Source organism: Phocoena phocoena, chromosome 1 (genome assembly GCF_963924675.1).
Source record: "Phocoena phocoena chromosome 1, mPhoPho1.1, whole genome shotgun sequence".
NCBI classification, from domain to species: domain Eukaryota; kingdom Metazoa; phylum Chordata; class Mammalia; order Artiodactyla; family Phocoenidae; genus Phocoena; species Phocoena phocoena.
Window position 1 is genome coordinate 116,300,885 of NC_089219.1, and position 19,473 is coordinate 116,320,357.

Consider the following 19,473-nt stretch of genomic DNA (forward strand, 5'->3'; position numbering starts at 1 on the left):
AACCCACAGTCTAAGCGTTTCAGGAAACTCCCTCCTGGCCTGGGCCTCTCGCCTGGGGGTGGCCGTGAGGTGCTGCACAGCCCAGTTAGAGCAGTGGGACCAAGACCTCTGGTACCCCGTTTCCCTGAAAATACTCAGTCGTGCAGAGTGCGATCCAGTTCATACACACTATCCCATTTGATCTTCACGGTGTTGTGAGCTGGGGGTGGGGACGGCTAGGGTTGTGTGTATTGCGCCCATTCTACCGATGCGGAAAGCTGAGGCTGACACAGCAAGGGACTCGCTCTGGGCCACCCGGCCCCTGGGCGCAGGCCCGGACGTCTCGGCCTCTCCCGCGGCTCGGCTAATCTGGCCCACCTCTCAGCCCCTCCAGGCCCCGCGCCGCCGCCGCCCGGGCCGTGACCTCCCCGCCGCGGCCACGGCCATGGCGCAGGAGAACGCCGCCTTCTCGCCGGGGCCTGAGGAGCAGCCGCGGCGTCGCGGCCGCCAGCGCTACGTGGAGAAGGACGGCCGCTGCAATGTGCAGCAGGGCAACGTGCGCGAGACGTACCGCTACCTGACCGACCTGTTCACCACGCTCGTGGACCTGCAGTGGCGCCTGAGCCTGCTCTTCTTCGTGCTGGCCTACGCGCTCACCTGGCTCTTCTTCGGCGCCATCTGGTGGCTGATCGCCTACGGCCGCGGCGACCTGGAGCACCTGGAGGACACGGCGTGGACGCCGTGCGTCAACAACCTCAACGGCTTCGTGGCCGCCTTCCTCTTCTCCATCGAGACGGAGACCACCATCGGCTACGGGCACCGCGTCATCACCGACCAGTGCCCCGAGGGCATCGTGCTGCTGCTGCTGCAGGCCATCCTGGGCTCCATGGTGAACGCCTTCATGGTGGGCTGCATGTTCGTCAAGATCTCGCAGCCCAACAAGCGCGCCGCCACGCTCGTCTTCTCCTCGCACGCCGTGGTGTCGCTGCGCGACGGGCGCCTCTGCCTCATGTTCCGCGTGGGCGACCTGCGCTCGTCGCACATAGTCGAGGCTTCCATCCGCGCCAAGCTCATCCGCTCGCGCCAGACGCTCGAGGGCGAGTTCATCCCGCTGCACCAGACCGACCTCAGCGTGGGCTTTGACACGGGCGACGACCGCCTCTTCCTCGTCTCACCGCTCGTCATCAGCCACGAGATCGACGCCGCCAGCCCCTTCTGGGAGGCGTCGCGCCGCGCCCTCGAGAGGGACGACTTCGAGATCGTCGTCATCCTCGAGGGCATGGTGGAAGCCACGGGTGCGGGCGGGCTGAAAGAGAAGGGAGAGGAGGAAGTGCAGGGGGAGGAGGGGAGCGGGTGGGCGGGGAATTGGACCCAGAGGGGCCAGGGCGGAGGAAGCGGGGTGGGGGGTGTGTGGGGTGGATGGAGAGGCTGGTGGAGGATGAGAGCTGAGATGAGATGGGTTGGGAGGGGTGTATGAAAAGAGTGACCCCCCCACCCACCCACCCAGAGAGGCGAGAGAAAGCTGGGAGGAATCCTCCGAAGTGGCCCTGGCCTGGGGCCCTGGGCTGAGAGGTCTGTGTCACTGGGAATAGGAGACAGTAATGGTAATAGACAACACCCAGTGCTTACTCTGTGCCCTGCACGGCTCCAAAGCACTTTACACCTCCTGGTTTATTTAATCGGAGCCCCATGAAGGTAATTTCTTGTTACTGTGCTCATTTTTCAGGGAGGAAATTGCCCCAGCGAAAGGTTAAGTTGTCCACAGTCATAGGCTAAATAAGTGGCCACGTCTGGATTGGACCCAGGCAGTCTGGCTTCAGCATTTAGGGTGCAGAGTAGGAAGGAAGGCTTAGGTTCCGGGTTTTTCTCGGTACTGAGAGGTCCAGGCCCCTGGAATGTGATGGTGCAGGTTTTCCATGGCCTGAGTTATTCCTAGGCTGGACCTTAGGGAGAGGTTGATAGCTGGGCTCACTTCTGCCTCAGTTTCTCCACGTCGGTTTCCACTGACAAAGGATAGATGATCTACACATTTCAAACCCCTTTCCAGAAGGAACTAGCAATGTACCTGTGATGTGAGAACCTCCAACTCAGGCTTACACAGTGAAAGGTTTGGGAGCAGGTAGGATAAGACCAGTGCAGGGGCAGGAAATGAGTCCTTTGGGACTTGAGATCCAGAAGTGGAGAAGAAAAGTGCGAGTGGGATAACCAAAGGCCCGGCAGGGGGCCCCGCAGTTCCTGCCACTGTTGCCAGTGTTGCCCTCTGCTGACTTCTCCCAGACTGGTGCCATCAAACCCTTTTCCTGGCCCTTCAGGCTGAGCCTCTACTTCACCGCTCTCTGCCTCAGTGTTCCCCACTCCTTCTCCCCACCCCCATACTCCCCTAACTCCTTCCCCCTCCCCCATGCACCCTGCTTCCTTTCCTCTCATCTCACCGGCTGGCACATTTTTGCTGGTACCTGAGAAGTCCCTGCCCAACCCTCTTCTCCCTTTGTACCTCCAGCCCTTCCCTTTCTTCCTCGCAGCCCCTCTCCCCAGTGTCCCTTTTGCCTCTTCTTCCCCTCCTCTACCGGACATTTCCTACGCCAGTCTTCACCAAAGGAACAAAGGAATGTCCCCAAGTTTGCTCAGGGCAGGGCTTTCAATGTTGAGAGCCAGTCTCTGCTTAGCTAATGTTCACTCTTCCGTTCTCCCTTGTTCGGAGGTGCATATGAGCTGAGGGGAATATGAGAGATCTCAGGGTAGAAGGAAAATCACTTGCCCCGGTGGGTGTGCCCACCCCACAGAGAAAACAGGACACAGGCCCACAGCAAGGAGGACAGGGGAGGGTGAGGTGGAGGAGATATGGGGAGGGTGGGGTGGAGGAGATAGGGAGGGGAGCTTGTTGGATTTTTCTAGAGAGACAAAGCTGGAAAGGATGGTAATATTTTGGGTGAGAGAGTCAGTATCCAAAATGCTTCTGAAAAGCAAGTAAAATGAGCCAAAATCCAACAAGATGACATTTAAAACGAATAAATATAAAGTTCTACATTTAGGCTTTAAAAAATCACTTATGTAAGCACAGCATGGAAGAGCTCTGGTGAAAAAAGAATTGGGGGTTTTAGTTGGCCACAGGCAATGTGATACAGCTTCCAAAAATGTTTATGTAATGTAATCTTGGGCCCTATTAGCTAAAGCATCATGGCCAGAAGAGAGAAGTGGCGAGCCCTCTCTTATGCATGGATCAGGCCACAGTCGGAGTATTTATCACACTCAGAGTGCTTAAAGGATCCTCCTTGGCCACTCTGGTTTGCAGTCAAGAAAGTAAAATTTTTGGAAGCCAGGTCACATCAGGAATGGTGGAGGGAGACAGGGATGTTCAGCCTGAAGGAGAGAAGACATGATGAAAACTGAGACTCCTGCTTTCAGATACTTGAAGGGGTGTCATATAGCAGGAGAGTGAAAATAAGGGTGGCAGATTTTAGCTCTGTATAAAGAACAACCCAAATATTAGAGCCGTCACACAAAGGAGTGGGCTCCTTGTGAGGTAGTGAGCTCTCAATCCTGAGATGTAATCAAGAGCAAGCTAGTTGCCCATTATTGGGAATGCTCCAGTGGGGAGCCCTGTATGGAGAGGAAAATTGGGCTAGACGATCCCCAAGGTCAGTTTCAAGGTTAAGCTTCTCTGACTGGCATCTCCAGTGGAGAGGAGGGGAGAATGTGGGCTGGAGGTTAAGAGGAGTTGGGGCAAATGGAGAGGAGGAGGGGGAACTGGATAAGTACAAGAGTTGGGAAGGAAGAGAAAGCAGGCTGGACCAAAGTGGGTGGGTGGGGGTCCTTGAGGAGGGCTCCAGGGAAGGGTTCTAGGAATAGGGTTGTGGAATGAAGCAGGGGAGGGAAGGCTGGGGCCGGGATCCCCCTTGACCCATGCCCTTACCCCCAGGAATGACATGCCAAGCTCGGAGCTCCTACCTGGTGGATGAGGTGCTGTGGGGTCACCGCTTCACGTCAGTGCTGACCCTGGAGGATGGTTTCTACGAGGTAGACTATGCCAGCTTCCACCAGACCTTTGAGGTGCCCACACCCTCATGCAGCGCCCGGGAGCTGGCCGAGGCTGCAGCCCGCCTTGACGCCCATCTCTACTGGTCCATCCCCAGCCGGCTGGACGAGAAGGTGGAGGAGGAGGGGCTGGGGGAGGGGGCGGGCGAAGAGGCTGGGGCTGACAAAGAGCAGAATGGCTGCCTGCCGCCCCCGGAGAGTGAGTCCAAGGTGTGACCAGTTTCCTCCAGATCCCTGTGGCAGGGCCAGACACAGGTACCTGGGGAGCTGGTTACGGAAGGTGGAGGAGGGCGCAGGCAAGGTCCCTGGGAATGCACTAAAGCTGGGGAGCCTCCTCAGAATCTCAGGTCTGGGATCCAACATGGATGGGAGAGATCCTGATTTCAGGAGAATGGAGGGTGGGGAATGGGTAAACTTGCCAGCCTGTCTGTGTTTGACCTTCACTTCTGTTCACGCGTGGATGGATGGACAGAAGGATGGACCTATGCGGGTTGGATGAGAAGGTGGAAACAGAGAGAGACAGCCAGCCAGTGGATAGGTGAATGGGCCAACAGACCAACAGACAGGTGGTGTGCTCAGGGCTGCTGCTAACTCATAGAGCATCTTGGTGCAAATTCTAAAAAGGCGGCTTTTTCCTCCAGACTGACACTACCCCAAACTAGGGTGCGTGGCTTGGGGAGCAGAGTGTGGGCTGGATTTTAGTCCCCACTCACCTCCTCAGCCAGCTTCCCTGAGTCTGGCGCACCTGTCTCACTGGACACAGTAGCCCAAGCTGACCCAGAGGTGAGAAAGCTGGACGGAGGCGGGCAGAGATGAGGAGGGTGCCCTCCCAGCTCCACCCCTGCCACTGTGACAGGCTGAGAGGGAGGGTGAAAGGCTGCAGGGCGGCTCAGCAGGGTGTGAATGACCTTGTCCATGTGTGCAGGGAAACCAGCGATGGGGGAGATGCCAGAGCTGGGGCCCTGGGGCAGGGCCTAGGAAAGGCGAACAAGGGATGGCTATTTTCTGACAGTGAAGTGAGGTCTCGTGAGTACCACTGCAGGGGTGGGAGGGGATAGAGAGGTTCTGAGGAGGAAGAAGGGCCGGGGAGAGATGGAGAAACATGAGTTCACTAGAGCTGGGACACGGGGTCCTCAGGAAAGCAGAATCAGTCTTAGGGCACAGTGAGAGGGAGTCATTCACGTGGTTCACTGGGTGCCCGTTGGGTCCAGAGCACTGACCCAGGCATGTGTGGGGAGGACAGTCAGAGACCCGATTCCTATTCTAGGAATATAGTACACGTGGGGAAAACAGAAATATGCCTGTGGCAGCTGTTTCAAACTGAGAACCTGGGCGATCTTTCCGAGCACGGGGTGGAAGGGCTTGGTAATCAGAAAGCTAGGCATTGCGTCAGGCCTGGAGAGTGACCTGAGCCAGCAGTCACGAACTTGGGTAGGCATCAGGGTCCCTTGGAGGGCTTGGGAACACATATGGCCGAGTCCCACTCCCAGAGTTTCTGACTTAATGGGTCTGCGGTAGAGACCAAAACTTTGCATTTCTAACAAGTCCCAGGTCCTGCTGACGCTGCTGGAACGGGGACCACGCTCCAAGAAGCCCTTCCCTAAGCAGACTTGGGGGTCCTGTCAGGAGGTGGGCATCAAGCTGAGGGTCCTTGGGGAGGAGACTGAAATATAATGGGTATGGAGAACTGCGGTGGGGGGAAAGGAGACCGTGAAACCAAGGCTGAAGAGTCTGACTCTGGGCCTAGGGACTCACCCGTCAGTGGAAATCGGGCTGTGACAAGCTAGAGATGGTGTTTGGGCAAGATGAGTAGGCAAGATAGATGGTACAGAGCAGTCGGGAAGGCTTCAGGAGACGTGCTGCCAAGGTGGTGGCGAGCTGAGGTAGGAAGGGCATCTGTGGCAAAGGAGAGAATCCCACGTAGGACTTAAGAGGCAGGATTAAATGTGGGAGAAGATGTGAGAGAGAAGCGAGAGTCCAAATGTCTGGATGTGACTGTGACCTGCTGTCTGCCCAGCTGGGGCAGGAGCCCCTGGAGAGGTGTTCCCATGCCACGTGCACCCCCTTCCTGGTGTCATCGCGGTCACCAGGGACACCCCCCACCCCAGGATTGTGAAGGAGGAGCAATGGCGAGTCGAGAAGGGGCAGAGGTAGGGGGACCTGCCTCTGGGAGAGACGTGTACACACAGGCAGACACACCCTCCCACCACACGGGCCCAGCAGTGACCTCCAGCCCTTGGCCCTGGCTGTACCCCGTTTCCTGTTCTTTAACAAAAGTCTGAGCCCCTTGTGGGGAAGCACCCCAGTGTGCTGCATTCCAGGCTGGGAAGCTGGGGTCCTGGGGGATGCTGTGCCTCCTGGAAGCAGGAAAGGGGGCTGCGGAGGGAGCCCACGCCAGCTTGGGTCTGCTCGGAGAGAACAGCTTTGCCTCAGGTCACATGGTGACTTGGGTCACTATCACCCAAAGATGAGGTCCCTGAACACTGGTGCTGGCTGTTCCCAAAGAACAAATGTTGGGGCATGGGGTAAGAAACAGTTCTGGTTTAATTTGCTGAAACATCTGGAGTCTGGACAGGAGGGAGCGGGCTCTGGGTGTCCACACTCACTCACGCAGTAGTTCACCCATTGCAAGTGAACCCACCGTAGAGGAACTGAGGCTGGATGGAAGGCTTTGAGACCCCGCCACCCCTCTCCTTGCCACTCAGCGACCACTCAGGGCCCCACTGTGTGCAGTGCAAGGAGTCTGGGGACCTGGGTTCTAGGCCTGACACTGTCACGAATTGGTTCTATGACTCTGGGCAAGTCGCATCACTTCTCTGGGCCTCAGTTTCCCTATCTGTAAAAACAACACTTGGTAAACTGGTAATGCTCAATAAATGTTTAAATCACTGAGTTGAAAGAGGTAGACTGCGTGCCTCTCGAGGTGCAGTGTAGCTAAGAATTCTAGGATCCGAGAATCCTTAGGCGGAGACAAATGCGGGGAGCCCCGGGGGCACGGGAGGATGGGTGAAGCAAGGGGGCTTGCGCGCAGGTGGTGGGGCGGGTGTATGCAGGGGCCCCTCTGACTGCTGGCGTCCCCGTCGCCTAGGTGGCTGTGTTCCGGGCCTTCCATTCTGCTGCCGTCAGGCAGAATAATGGAGATCAGGAGGAGAAAGGCTGAGGCCCCAGGGCCTGGGGGGAGGAGTCAGGTCCAAGATTAGCCTGACGGAGAGAATGAGACTGCAGAATAGCGTGAGGACTCAGAAACGGGCACCGGGCCCTGGAAGACCCTGCCCTGCAACCTAGGAGACGTCTGGGGGCAGAGGCCGTGCTCAACTGGAACTCATCCCCCTTTCTTTCTCCCCACCCCAAGGAGGAATCCCAACAGGAACTGGCTCTGCACTGACAGCTCAGACAGCAGATGGGACCCAGGTTTCCCCTCCCGGGGTAGGTGGCACGGCCCACGGTGGCCAGATGGTGTTTCTTGGGGGGAAGAGAGGTGCGGGTCGTCCAGAAGAGGCTGTCAGCCCCCAGTAGCCCACCTGCCACGCGCCCCTGCCTCTTAGAGCCTCATAGCAGGGAAGACACAGCCAGCCCTGGATTTTATAAAACAAGTTTATTCACATTTTAGAAAAACTAATTCTAGGACAGGGAACGGCCTCCCGTTGGGCTATGTATGAGATCATGAACAGAAGGCCAGAGGGAGGAGCTTGGGAAGGAAGGAGTGGGGCATGGGGGCCGTGTCCCCCACTCTGGGTGGGAGTAGGTCAAATAAATTAAAGGAAGGGCAGGCAGAGGGAGAGGGTATTCAGACACCAGAGGCGGGCTTGCGGCTGGGCTGGAAGATAGTCACACCTGCAGGAACGGGAGAACGCACGTGGAGGGGGCTAAGGAGAGTGTGAATTCCTCCTGGCCCTGGCCCGCAGAGCTGAGAGGGGCTTCTCCTTCTCCAGCTGGGACCAGGGAGGGAGCTGCTCATCTCAGGACTAGGGAAGACAGGGGTGGGGATGGGGGTCCTTGCCCCTCACCTGGGGTGTGAGGGATCACCGTTTCTGCAGCCTCTTCATGAAGCAGCAGGTGATGGAGCCCAGGATGGTGGCTCCGATGGCTAGGGCAAGCCCTGCACCCACCAGCAGGGGCACAAACAGGGTGTCCAGGGCTGGGCGAGAGAGGATGGCTGTGTTCAGTCTGGGGTGTCACTGCCCTCCACCCACGTGCCAGTACCTTCTCGGTCAGGCTGTCCACACCACCTCCTCCCGTTCCCACACAGCTTTCCCCCACCTGCTCCCTGCCCGCTCTGCGCTCAAGCCAGCCCCTACCACCAGGACACCGGGGCAGCCGGGCACTGAAGGGCTGAAAGCTGGACTTTCAGACTTTCCGTGTGAAGCAAAGAGGAAGAGAAAGAGGAACCAGAGGGACCACTAGCAGGAGGATGAGATGCAGAGAGGAGAACAAGAGCATGGGGCTGAGGGAGGCGGGGGGCGCATGAGCAAGGGATTGCACCACTCACCATGTGTGTACGGGTAGACCGTGACAGGCCCTGAGCGGGCACTGCCTGCCTGGTACCAGCTGTAGTCGGCGTGCTGCACCCAGGCGCTGGGGGCACAGTGGTACACGCCTTCGTCCTCGGGCCCCAAGCCGTGCAGTCTCAGCCGATGGCTTCGGGGCCCCACCAGCTCCACGCTGACGGGGCCTCCTCCGGGCCGGACCCCCAGCTCTGCCACACCGTCCTGGCCCACGCCACCCACCAGCTGGGCAGGGGCAGAGCTCAGCTCCCCGTCCTCCAGCCTCTCCACCCACCAGCTGGCAGCCAGCCGCAGCCCGGGGGGGCCGCCCCGCACAGAGATGTTGCAGAGCAGGGAGGCCGTCTCCCCGCGGTACACTGTGCCTCCCACTAGCCAGGCCACAGCCTCCAGCACCACACCTGCAGAACAAAAGTCAGAAGGTGAAAGGGGCGTGGGGGTTAGGACTGCTGTCCAAGCAACACCCCAGAAACTCCGGGGGTTCCCACAATCTTAGAAGAGGAGTGTGAGACTGAGACACGGAGGCAGCCGATGGAGAGGGAGAGAGGCACAGAAACAGAAGGGAAAGGTTCTGCAGACCCCATATCCTGTCCAGGGCCAACCCGCCCCCTCTCACCTTCCTCACGCACGTGCACGGGGAGGGGCCGGGAGCGGGCACTGGCGGCTTCCCGAAGCCGGGCCCCAGACCCTCGGACATAGGCCTTGGCGAGGCAGCGGTAGGTGCCCGCATCCCCAGGCCGGGCAGCCTCCAGCCGTAGCCGGTAGGTTCTGGAAGCCACCTTCTCCATGGCAATGTGCCGGCCCTCGTAGCCAGGGCCCAGGCTGCCCACACCCTCCGTGTCCAGCTGGGCAACCAGGCGGCCGGGCCCAGGTGCCCCTGCAGGTGCCATCTCCCAGCCCACGGAGTACGCGGCATGACGGCCTGTTGGGGGCAGGGCCCCTGACACATTGCACAGCAGCTCCAAGGGCTCCCCCGGGCCGATCCGACGTTCCCCAGGCCCCACTGTCACTGCCAGCTGGCTGGCTGAAACACAGGAGGGGAAGGGGTGTCAGGGAGGCAGGAGAGGGCACAGAGCACCTGTCCTTCCTTGATAGCAGCAACTTCGAGGCCACCCGTCTTTGCCACCCAGGGGCCTGGCTCTCACGCCTCAGCCATGGCCCTCCCATCCCCACACCCAATTTCTGAGCAGAGAAAGCCCGTCATGGGTACAGGTGCTAACAGGAAGCGATACTAATGGGACTTCACTCTAGGGAAGGTGGGCTCCCTGGAGCCAGACGATAGCCATCTAGTGCCCATGGTGCCTACTGAGATACCAAGGCTCCCAGCTGGCACAGTGGGACGCGTGGCACTCACACAGCGTCTGCACGTCCACATGGGCCAGGACAGCCCTCTTCTCCGCAATCTGGGCCCAGCTGCCATCGGGATCCTGAATCCACTCAGCGGCAGTGCAGTGGTAGGTGCCTGCGTCGTCCGCCTGGGCGCCCCCCACCACCATGCGGTAGCGCTCAGTCCCCTCCTTGCCCAGCCGCAGCTCCCCTGCCGCCAGCCGCTCAGCATAGGGAGCTCCGGCCTCCACGGCCATGTCGGGCCGGAGTCCCACCACTTCCTGCAGAGTTGCTCGCCCCACTGGCGCCTCGGGCACAGCTCGCCCAAAGGACACGGCGAGGTGTGTGTGCTTCTCCGTGCTCGTCCGTGCCAGGCAGCCCAGTGCCAGCTCCTGCCCCTCGTGCACCATCAGGCGAGGGGGTGAAGTCGGGGCCTGACGGCCCCGGGGCCCTGGGGGGGCAGCAGACACCTGCAGCATATCTGGAAGAACTGGAGAGAACAGCTGGAGTGAGGGAGGGCTGGGAGCTGTACAGTAACTAACCCTCGGTACTGTTTCCTACTTACAACCTATTTCCCTAAATAGACTGTGAGCTCCTAGAAGGCAGAGACTTCATGCTGTATTATTTCTTCTGTAACCCAATGGTGCCAAGCACAGTGCCGGGCACACAACAGGCGCTCAATACTTGTTGAATTTCATAGAACCAGCCCATCGCCTACTGACCCTTATGTTTGAGACTGACCCCTGTTTGAAACACTCAGAAGAGTGGCTCTGTCTTCTTTCTCAGAAGACAAAGAAACTTGAGAGCAAGAATGTCATGTGGTCTCACTCCTCCTACCCTGCCTCTATTTCCCCCGCCACCCCCACTCCCCCAGATCTGGATCCTGGAATCTCCAGGAATGGAGTCTGTTCACCCTATCAGGCTCCCCTACCCCATCAGGGAATGGAAAGGTGCTGGACAGCTTAAGGACACTTCTTCTCTCCCAGGAAGTAGCTGGACAGAATAAGAGCAGTGGGCTGGAATGAAGGGAGTTAACCCAGAGTTCTGGGTTAGAGTCTCAGGCCAGCCACTAACTTGTTGGGTGACTTTATGCAAGTCACTTAACCTCGTTGGGGCTCAGGTTCCTCTTAGGTCCCTGCTGGCCCTGACTTTCTGCCTTTTGGGAGGGCACGGCCCTGACCCCATCCCAGGGCCCAGTACCTCTCAGTTCCACTTTGCCGCTGTAGCTGCCCAGGTAGTGGGCATCAGTGGAGGGTGTGTAGCACTCGTAAATGCCAGCATCCTGGGCCTGCAGGCGGGCAATCTTGAGCACCACGGCATCACCCTGCAGACGCTGCACCTGTACCTCACCAGCTGCCACTCGGGGCCCAAAGACAGCATAGGAGAATCGGGTATCCCTGGTACTGACAATGCCCAGGGCAGCCTCTGGGGCCTCAGGCCTGTACAGGAACCACTCGAAGTCCTGCTGAGCAGGGCCCTCGTAGCCAGTGACATTGCAGGAGATGGAGATGGCTGTGCCAGCCACGCGATACAGGGGCCCCTCAGGGACTAGCACCTCCCGGGCACAGCACCCGACTCCTATAGGGAAGGACAGGAGAAGTTAGGGATGCCTGGGTCCCTACTGCATCCCCCCACCCCCACCCCCGCATCACTCTTGACCTCTGCTTGTGAAAGGAAAGGAAACCTGAGGAAAGTTGGTATACACTTGGGCCCTGTTCCGAGAACAGGCAAAGGATGCTGGGAGGTAAGACACCTGGGTCTCAAGGAAGTGGTGGTATAGAGCCAGGTTTGCCTCAGACCCCAGAAACACCCCATTACTGGCAGGCCAGAAGCAGAGCATCTAAGGTCAGAAAGGAGTGTATCTGCTTCCTGATTTAACCATTCCCGATTCCAGCTGTGCCTTAATTCCCCCTCCACCCCGTCTCCCCACGTTTATGCCAGTTGAGCCTTCTAGCTAAGGGATCCTGAGACCACATGTCCCCCTCCTTTGTTTGAAGGGAGCTGGCAAAATCTTGATCAGAAGGGCTGGTTCACTCAGCTGTGTCACCTGGGCCAGGGGACTCCAGACAATGGAGCCAGTGGCCGGAGCAGGACAGAGCACAGGCCCAGTCAGTTCTCACCACACAATCCCTCCCCACTCCAGCTGTGCCATGAGCTCACTGCTTCTCTGCCCCGCAGGGCTGCCGAGGCAGCTGAGGCTCATGGGGTAAGAACCAGCCTCTGCCCTTTGCCTCTGGAGGCAGAAGCTCCCCTCCCCCACCAGTGCCTGCCAATCTTCCTGGGCAGGCCCAGCTGACAAACAACCCTCACCCCACCCCCTCCAACTCCCTAACAGAAGCCTTCATTTGCATATGGTGTGCATTTATTTACATCCCCGCTCCCTTTCAGTAGGGTGGCAATAACCCCCCAGCTGCCCCTTCCCATCTTTCTCTCCTCAGAGAGGCCAAAATTCTTCTTCACCCCACCCTCACCCCTACCCTGCCCTCGCAGATACTCCCGGTGGCCTTGGAGGGCTCAGCTTCCTCCTTCTCTCCTTCCATCCTTCCACAGCCCCAGATCACAGAACCTCAGAATGGAAGAAGGGCTGCGTCAGCCCTCTGCCTCCATTTTACAGATGAGAAAGTTAAGGTACAAGAAGTATAACGTCTTGGCCAAGTTCCTACTATCCTTGGCTAGCTTCCACACGCCCCTGCAGAGGGACAAAGCCAGAGAGGCATGGGGAACTCCAAGGAGAGGCCTGAGGGCACTGACCTCACCAACCAGAATGTCACTCCCAGGGGCATAACCGGCTGGAGGAAAACACCTAATCTTTAGTCAAACTGTCCTTCAGCTCCTCCAGAAGCACTACCCTTACCTTTCCCTTCTTCCTGCGGCTGAGTCAGAGGGAAAACTTGTGGTTGCTCGGTTAGAGCACAGGCTGGGATCAGGAGGTCGGGTTCCAGCCCCAGCCCCATCCCCATCCCCAGCTGTACCGCTTGGACCAGCCCCTTCCACTCCCAGGCCTCAGTTTCTGGAGGAGAGCTAAGAGCTTCCACCCTGACAGTGAGTGAGCCTGTGTCTCAGCAGGGCTCTGCCCGAGGATGTTTCATAATCAGAGTGATGGCGGAGACACCGAGCTGACACCTTCCCTGGGCTCCGGGCAGACTCTGCTCAGGAGGGCCCCCTCCCATCTTCCTGGCTCCACAAATGCTGATGCTTGGAGATCCCCATGGGAAAGTCACCCCCACTGCCTTGGGAAACCAGCTGCCAGGCAGCTCTCTCCCCAGCCAGGTCCCCTCCTCTGTGTTAGCGGAGAGGGAAAGGAGAGCAAAGAGACCTGCTTTGGAGTCACATGGGAGTGGTCTCAAATCCAAGCCCCAACACTCACTAGATATGTTCTCTGGGGCAAGTGACTTCATTTCCTCATCTTCAAAATGAAAGTTAAGCACCTACACCCAGGGCGCTCACATCTCGGCAAGCTCTTCTGTCTCTTTGCACCACATTTACCCTGGGCTCCTCTCTGCTCCACGCTGCCCACTGGGGAAAAAGGGCCAAGTACTAGGCAGCCAGGCCTCACAGCTCCTTCCTCTGTATATCCTCCTGCCTCCCACCCAGGGCCCCAAGGAGAGGACTCATTCTAGTCCCCCAGGGCCCAGGGACCTATGCAGCACAGGGAGGCTCCTTGGTACCACGATGGAGCTCTGGTCTAGAAACAGGCGGCTGGGGCTACGTCAGCCTCTGCCTTAACTATGGCAGCTCCAAATCCTGGCACCAAAGCCACCCCCTCACCACCCTGTATTCTTACTTCAAGGGTTTCAGTCTCCTGAACATCTGTACAGGCAGTCTCACTGCCTCGATACCATACTCCTCCCCAGACCATCCCTACAGGGAGCCCTCCCGTTCACGCCAAAAACATTTCCACTGTCACGGTCCTCATGCATCCATGCAGCGGTGGCCCAGAACATCCCACCGTGAACACCCACCACAACAGGTACAGGGTGCTTGGAGATCTCAGCATCAGTCTCCATGGAGCCTGGTTTCTCCTGAGGCAGGGAAGCTGGGACTAAGGGGGTGTGACAACCAGTGGGAGGCTACAGAGCCAAGTGCTGCTATCTGGGAGAGGGAAAGTGGGGGAAAGACCCAGCCCAGGATGGAGATGGAACTGCCTCCAACTTCAGATGATGAAGGGGGGTGGGAGGGGGGTGCAGTTAGGGTAGACGTACTTCAAAGACTGTGGGCAGAACCGGCCCCTGGGCCTCCAGCCAACTTGGGCAATTATAAAGATGGACAGGCACTGCCCACCAGGGCGAGCACGCAAGGCTGGGCCTTAAGCTAAGTGAGGCAGAGAGGAGTCGCAGCATTTGTGCGCAGCGACCTCAGGACCTGAGTGTGCCGGCTGAGAAGTGGGGCCTGGCGGTTCCTGGGGGCGACATCCGGTGGGTCCTCACTGTGCCCCAGCCCGGGGCCCAGAACTGGGGAGCATTCACCGCTACCCCACCCCCGCCCGCCCCAAGACTGGCTCGGAGCGCGGCCACAGACAGCAGCTGGGCGCCAGGCCCGGGAAGGCTGGGGGAGCCCCTGACGGAGAAGGGGGTGCGAGGGGCTCCGAAATGCTGGAGAGGAGGGCAGGGCTGGTCACCAGGTGGCAGGCACCTGCCGGGCGGGGCTGGGAGCCAGAGCCGGGCTTACCCAGGATTAACAGCAGCAGCAGCGGCGGCGGCTTGGGACCGAGGGCGCCCATTCTGCGCAGCCGGCTCTGCGAAGGCTCTGGGGGGCGGCGCGGGCTCTGGGTGGCCGGGGGTTCGGGGGGCGCATGCCCGGGTGGGGGGCACGAAGCGGGGCAGCGAGGCGTGGGTGCGCGGAGCGAAGCTGAGCGAAGCTGGAGCTGCCAAGTCACGGCCCTCTTCCCTCTGCCCTCTTCCCTCTGCCCTCCTCCCTCCTCCCTTCTCCCCTCCTCCTCTCCTCCGCCTACTGTTTTCCCTCCCGCCTTGGCAACTCGGAAGACCATTCCCGCCCCGCCTTACCCGGGCCCCGCCCCCGCCCTGGGCTCCCGGCCCCGGCCCCGGCCCCGGCCCCACTCCGGTCCCCAACTCCGCCCTGACCCCTCCAGACCTTGGCCCTGCTCAGGTCCCCGGGTGTGCCCCAACGGGGTCCTGGACCTCGGCCCCGGCTCCCCCCGCCCCTGCTCCAGGCTCCGCCCGGACTCCAGCCCTAGCCCCGCCCCCTCTTCGGTACCCGGCTCCGCCCCGACCCCCACCCGGGCCCGCCCCCCTCAGCCCTGTCTCCGCCCCGACCCCGGTCCGGGGGCGGGCTGCACCTGGTCTTGGCCAAATCCCCGGCAGCTCCGCAGAGCGCACAGGTACCCTGCACCTTCCAGCTTTTCCCTGAGAGTTGGGTGCAGGGGCCCGGGGGTCGGCGAGGTGACTGTGGCTTCTCACTTTGAATCCAGCCATTTGCTCTAGGCCTCTAGGCCTTACCGCAAACCCTGCTGAAGTGGGAAAGGGCGGGATCTAGGAGTTAAGCAACGAGGAGGATCTGGTCTGAAGGGTGCTTCAGGGCTGTGCAATGTCACTGGAGACCTGTTTGCCACCCCCTCGGGGCAGAACCAGAAGAAGTGAGTTAGGAGGCTGGGCCGTTTGGATGCTGTCACTTCCTGGTTGGCGATCCTGGTCAACTTGCTTAACCTCCTCCAACCTGTTTTCTTGTTGGCAAATTGAGGTGGATGACATCCAGCCCAAAGGATTTTTGTGACGTTAATTGAGATAATGTACAGAAAGTGCTTGGCACAGAACACACTAAATAGGAGATGGGACCGGGGGATAAATTATTTAAACTCTTTGCTAAGAGGTTTAGTTAGGACCTAAGGAAAGGGTGAGCCTGGGTTTAGGTGAAGGAGTCTCTAGTTCCAGTGAGGAGAAGTGGACAACACTCTGCACTGGGAGGGGTCGGGTGTGCCCTGGAGGTTGGAGACAGGAAAAGGCATCTTTCCTAGGCACTCTGTTTCTTTCTCAACTATGGAGAATGTGGGGAGTGGGGAGGAGCTGGAAGGGTGGAGCTAGAACCAGGAAAAGGGACAGCCAGGTCTGCAAGGCTAAGCCTGTCAGAGTGGCCATCCGTAGGAGGTGACCCCAGAGCTCATCTAGCACCTCCATCCTCAAACTTCCATCAGTCCCCACTCATTCCCCCAACCCTCCCACTCACTCCTCACTCCCTTTTACAGAGGAGAGAATGGAGGCCCAGAGAGGGGAAGTGACACAGGCCAGACCCGGCATTCCTTGACTTTGTCTTCCCAGAGACTGGCACAGTGGCTAGATCAGAGGAGGTGCTCGGTTGAAGCCACATTCAGGAACCCTGGAGAGACTGGAGAAATTCTGAGACAGAATGCTGGGGAAAGTTGAGGGAATCAGAGGTCCAACCCTCCCCTCTCAATACTTCCAGTTCTGGCCCAGGAACAGGGCAGCAGGGTGCCTTTTTCCTCCTACTTTGTCATAGCCACAGCCTGATATCTCCAGATTCATTCCATCTGAATTCATCCACAGGCCAGATTGAGCTGTGTGAAAACTGAAATGTATAGGGAAGCTTTTGGAGGAAAGCCACTCTCCCTTTATTGGGGAGAGGAGTGAACACGATGCCTTCCTGATGCTTGAGAGATGAGAGGTGTTGCCAAACATCATCGTCATCATCATCATCATCGATGCAGTTTATGGGACGCGTTGATCTTAAAAATAACAAGGTCTTAAGCTAGCCAAAATGAGTTTATTCAGGAATAGCAGAGGAATTACAATTTGAGAGAAACAAACTATGATGAACCATAGGCATGTCAGAGGAGACAAAGGGAAGGTCAGCTTTCACTAGGTTTTGGGAGGAAACTGGATAGGGCTGTGGCAGTTTTCTTTTTTGTTAGCTGCAACTGGTGAGCAGCTCGTTGTTGCTGAGTCAGAAGGAAACCCTTCTTCCTGCTGTGATCCGTAAGCGGCAGTGAGTGATTTGTGTGTGAGAGCCCTCTCTTCATGGCTTCCTGACTCCATTTTGATTTAGGTTTCCTTGGTTCATTTTCACATTTTCCCCTTTTGATCAAAATCTTTCCTTGAAAGCATCTGTTGAGTCAACATTCTGTTTGGTGCATATTTTCTGCAGAGGTTGGGCAGGCAAAGGTGCAAAAATTTAAGATTATACAAAGCGAATTAAAAGTAATATGACTTTGTTTGTATGATGGCTTTAAGTCATGATCCTAAAGTAGTCAACTAGCAAGTGCACTCGTTCCCTGTTCTCGTATAATTGAGTTCCTACTTCTCCAGAGGCGTTTACCCATATGCAACAGGTGGTATATGCTAATGCCACCTGGTTCAAAATCAAGGCTATTGCTTGTCTACCACTACTTTAGCCAAGGAATCAAGTGATCATTGTCAGGCTGCAGGATCAGCTAGCTCTTCTAATGTGAGGGAGAGGTTTATGTTCATATTCTCATTGGAACTTTGACCCGAGGGGGAAAGCCTCTCGCTATGGAGGCAAGCCCGGAGTCATGTATGCCCCAGGTAGTTCCCATTTAAGATGCTTATGAAGATATAATGGGGAAGGTCAGTGGGAAGCTTCGGATTTATTATAGATATTAACAGGGATGGTTAAATATCCCAGTAAACACTGGCCTCCCATTTACCAGCTGTCCAAACATTCATAGGCTCATTGAGAGTTTCATTTGCCACAGACAAGGCTAAAGCCAGGTGGTGCACATAAGACTTACTAACAGTGCCACTAACTGGAATTTACCAGTTGGTCCTTTAGAGCCAAGAGTCAATGACGTTTGGGGAATATTTAAGAAGAAAACATTCTGTTCTGTGGATTTTGTCCCTAAAGGCTGCAAAGAGAGGGGCTATTTCGTCACATCAAGCAGACTTAATACCAGAGGGTCACCACTGTCATGGACATATCGAGGTTTCTGGTAACATATTCAACAGTCAGAAGGTTTCCCCCTTTGGCAATGGATTAGGAAATATGGGTAAGAGCATTGTCTTTCCAAGAAAGAGAGGGAGAAGATAAGGCAAGAAGTAAGAGTAAGGAAAAGATATACAGGCCAGTCATCATGGGAAAGCTGTTTCCTTAAGCTACTGTATGCTTCAATTCTTGTACATCTTTACTTTTAGGTCACCAGTTGGGATGTAGGTCCAGTCAGGGTTTGGTGCTTTCTTTAGATGTGATATATGGATCCAAGAGCCTATTCCTTGGAGTTTCGTGGCACAAGGGTTGGTTAACATTACCTGATAGTGACCTCTCCAGTGGCGTTGAAGAGAGTGATGTCTTTTCCAATAGACAACTCTCCAGGTTGTAAGGTATGGTGCTTAAGGTCTTCATGTCCTGGGAGCATGCCATGGAAAGATTGTTCTAATATATGGTTAAGCATAGTTCGTGGGTTCCGAAAGGAGTGGCCCTAAGGCTCAGAAGGACCAATGGCAATGCTTTTGGCCAGGGTATCTGAAGGGTCTCTACAGATTTTTCCTGTTGGGTTTTGATGATGCCATTGGTACATTCGACTAGTCCTGGAGACTGTGGATGATAACTGCGGTGAAAACGTTGCAGAACTGGCCATATGGCACAGACTTCTTGTCACACTTGACCAGTAAAGTGGGTTCCCCTATCGCTATGAAGTTTGGGGGCGGTTCCCTCAGGTAGGAATGATCTTTTCCAATAGGTTCTTAGCCACGGAGGAGTCAGTAGCCTGTCTACATGGAGAAGCTTCAGTCCAGAAAGAAAACATGCAAATCGTTGCCGAGACATATTTACGTCCGTGAGGTGGGGGAAGCTGTATGAAATCCATTCGCCAAGGCTCGCATGGTCCATCAGGCAACGTAAAGTACCTAGAAGCAGTGAGGACAGATTTTCCTGGGTTGTATTTTAGGAATAAACATCATCCCTGGATCAACATCTTCCGTGCAATGCTGCATAATTTTGGTCTGCTATCATCTGCGGAGAATTCATTACTTGGGAAAGCAACTTTAAAGTCTGCACACTGGTGTTAAAATTCACGATATGCAACACTTTCAACAGTGTGTCAACCTGCTCTCTCACTTTGTCATCACCAGTCTGTTCGGTCTTGTTCAAAGGGCACTTTTGATGCAATGGTCTTGTTCAAAGGGCATTTTTGATGCAATGTTTTTTTTCTCTTGACTTGTTGAAGTTTATCAGAGATCCCCACTATATGAATCATTTAGTATTCTGAAGCAGGGGCTGTTTAATAGTAGCCCCAGTGGAAAGTCATTCCCAGCCTGGAGAAGGGTTGGGGAAAGCCCCTGTGATTCCTCGGAGTCCCATCATTGGGATGTGGAAGGACATTGGAAAGATTGGTTGGGTGACTGAAGACTCCTGGACCATTTAGTTTATAGCAGCCTTTTTTTTCAGTGTCCTGACTTCTCACAGTAACAACAGGCCGGGGGGATTTTGCTTAAAGGCCTCCATCTGCTGAAGCTAGAGATTAAGGATTTTTATGGTCTTTTTCTTAGTGTAATCATCTAGGGTGCAGGCTAATTATTTTGCCAAACTAAGTCTGCAATGGACATGGTTTCCCATTCTATTCTGGTTCTCTTAACCAAGAGAGAAAAGTCCTGGTTTAGCCCATTCATGAACACAGATTTGAAGCCTACCCAACCGGATTGGACAT

The 19,473-nt window shown here is 56.6% G+C and overlaps 2 protein-coding genes across 2 annotated transcripts; one reads left to right on the forward strand and one right to left on the reverse strand.

The window, feature by feature from the left end:
* Positions 1 to 424: 424 nt before the first annotated feature.
* Positions 425 to 4,230, forward strand: KCNJ9 (potassium inwardly rectifying channel subfamily J member 9). Its single transcript, XM_065882273.1, has 2 exons — positions 425 to 1,274; positions 3,899 to 4,230. Exons 1-2 carry the CDS (start codon positions 425 to 427, stop codon positions 4,228 to 4,230), a joined length of 1,182 nt encoding a protein of 393 aa, XP_065738345.1.
* A 3,364-nt stretch (positions 4,231 to 7,594) lies between these two features.
* Positions 7,595 to 14,680, reverse strand: IGSF8 (immunoglobulin superfamily member 8). Its single transcript, XM_065886056.1, has 7 exons — positions 14,511 to 14,680; positions 11,043 to 11,420; positions 9,871 to 10,332; positions 9,133 to 9,540; positions 8,504 to 8,917; positions 8,022 to 8,152; positions 7,595 to 7,848 (listed from the first exon to the last, which is right to left on the reverse strand). The coding sequence occupies exons 1-6, from the start codon at positions 14,560 to 14,562 to the stop codon at positions 8,037 to 8,039; spliced, it is 1,830 nt and encodes a 609-aa protein (XP_065742128.1). The 5' UTR covers positions 14,563 to 14,680; the 3' UTR covers positions 7,595 to 7,848; positions 8,022 to 8,036.
* Between the last annotated feature and the right edge of the window lie 4,793 nt (positions 14,681 to 19,473).